This window comes from Morone saxatilis, unplaced genomic scaffold (assembly GCF_004916995.1).
Source record: "Morone saxatilis isolate NCDOM2014 unplaced genomic scaffold, NCSU_SB_2.0 Contig1, whole genome shotgun sequence".
Lineage (NCBI taxonomy): Eukaryota > Metazoa > Chordata > Actinopteri > Moronidae > Morone > Morone saxatilis.
Genome location: NW_023339651.1, coordinates 2,943,944 through 2,945,842, shown reverse-complemented (window position 1 = coordinate 2,945,842; position 1,899 = coordinate 2,943,944). Strand labels below are relative to the sequence as shown.

The 1,899-nt window shown below is 43.4% G+C and overlaps 1 protein-coding gene across 1 annotated transcript in view; it reads right to left on the bottom strand.

Moving 5' to 3' along the window:
- Positions 1-870: 870 nt before the first annotated feature.
- The window catches only part of LOC118333444 (homeobox protein Hox-B5b-like), a 1,643-nt gene continuing 614 nt past the window's right edge, over positions 871-1,899 (bottom strand). The window contains exons 2-3 of the mRNA XM_035669093.1: positions 1,361-1,590; positions 871-941 (exon numbers count right to left, since the gene is read on the bottom strand). Of these exons, the coding sequence (XP_035524986.1) occupies positions 871-941; positions 1,361-1,590 (301 nt within the window). The remainder of the gene's footprint in view (positions 942-1,360; positions 1,591-1,899) is intronic.

Sequence of the window (1,899 nt, the reverse complement as noted above, 5' to 3'; positions counted from 1 at the left end):
GTGTGTGTGTGTGCGTGTGTTGGCTAAACAGCCATGCTCCAACAGCTGATTTATGGCTGGCCAATGGCAACAAAGTTCCCACGAAAATTATTTGCCCGAGTCGAGCCAGAGACACACCCATGAACTAAATAAGGACCAAAAGAAAGGAGAGGAAAGAAGTGAGTGCGCACTAGTGTCAAACATGTCGGACTGGGAGCGAGGGGGCAGGAAAACAGGAGGGCAGTGCACTCTGCAGGCACCCTCACACGCCAGCACTCGGAGGATACAAATAAAATTTCGTATTATCTTAATTTATTTTCTGCTTAAATATCATTACGCGCGACTGTAAACGACTCTCAGTGGTCACATTTAGGACAGTTATGTCTTTTTGTGGAATACGATGAGCAGAGCATATGAAACATATGAAGACAGCACATTGATGTGAAACTATTTTTGCAAAGAGAGAAAACCCGGAAAGAGCAAATGTTACATGCAGAATGAAAACGAACATTATATTTGATTCATTTAACCACATGCACTTTTGCACGATTGATATCTTGGTAAAATAAACCTGTCTGTGCTTTCCATTTCTAATCTTCAGTATTTGGTTGCCTGACTGACAAATAATTAAAAGCAATAAACAAATCACTGCAGTGTCACAATATAGTTAGGCTGTTGAGTGCATGTTGTCCAACACCGTGGACAACACCGATGTGCAAACAGAGAGCAGAAATATGTCGCATTTATAAATTCCATCGACAGGGACATTCCTGTGTGTCAATTAAAGTCATTCAAACGGTGAAATGGTATTGATTTCTTCACTGAAAACTATCCTAATTATCAATTCAATGTACAGTGAGTCGGGGCCTACATGTATGAAACCTTGAAGCATTATGAATGGGCACACAGGTAGAAATAGAGGTCGACTTGGCTGATGGTCATTTGCAGCAAAACAGGCAGAGCTGCAACCACAACACCCCAGTTTAACCACAGGAGGGCGTCAAAGAGAACCTCTTCTGGCCACCATCCAATGAATTTTTCAGGCGAAAAGCCCATCCCCATTCAAATCCAACAACAAACAAATAAGGTGTCAACAGCATGCAAAAACCAACAGGAAGACCAAGACGCAAAGCCAAACCGGTGCTAAATGTTATCTAACTCAGATTGATTTACAACGTAGCAACTGTCATTAAAATCACGACCAAACAAACTGTAACATGAAACCATCTCTTCCACAGGATTGAAACAACTGGATTTTTAAACAAAAGACAAATGAGGCGTGATATTTAAACACACACACAAAAAAGGTTATTATTTGCTTAAGTTGTTTGCCATTGCAAACTGACAAAAAGAGCAAACATGCAAGTTTCAGCTGTCTTACCTTGTGGAGGTCTCTGCTTGTAAACAGGAGAAGTGAGGGGAGGGAGTTGGCAGGTGCAGACGGCCAGTAACGGAGGGAAGTATCCAGCTGAGTCCCCGGACGGAAGCTGGGGCTCCCGGGGGTCAGTGACGCACCGGGGCTCCTTCCCCTCATCTTGCCAAAACATGTCAGCGACACCGATACCCAAAATCATCCACTCATGTCTGTAATAAAGCCCCTGCGCTTTGAGCCTCTGCCCGACCGAGAGAAAAATTAAAAATTAAAAATAAATAAGGGAGATGTGCGCTTGCGGTGTAAAAATGTAGAAGGTTGCTGGTGAAAACAGCCGCGTGGAAGCCCGAGACCGTTAAATGAAAGGCTGCTCTATTCCTCTATTGGAAATTATATATAAAAAGTTCATGTTCACGGCTCGGTGTCACGTGACAAGCTGGGCCAATAGGATGTCGAGCCGGGTCGTAAAGTTGTATTGCCATGTTGTAAATTTTCATAAACAACAACGGATTTATGACCCAGCGCTGGAGGGAGAGATAGGGGGGAAA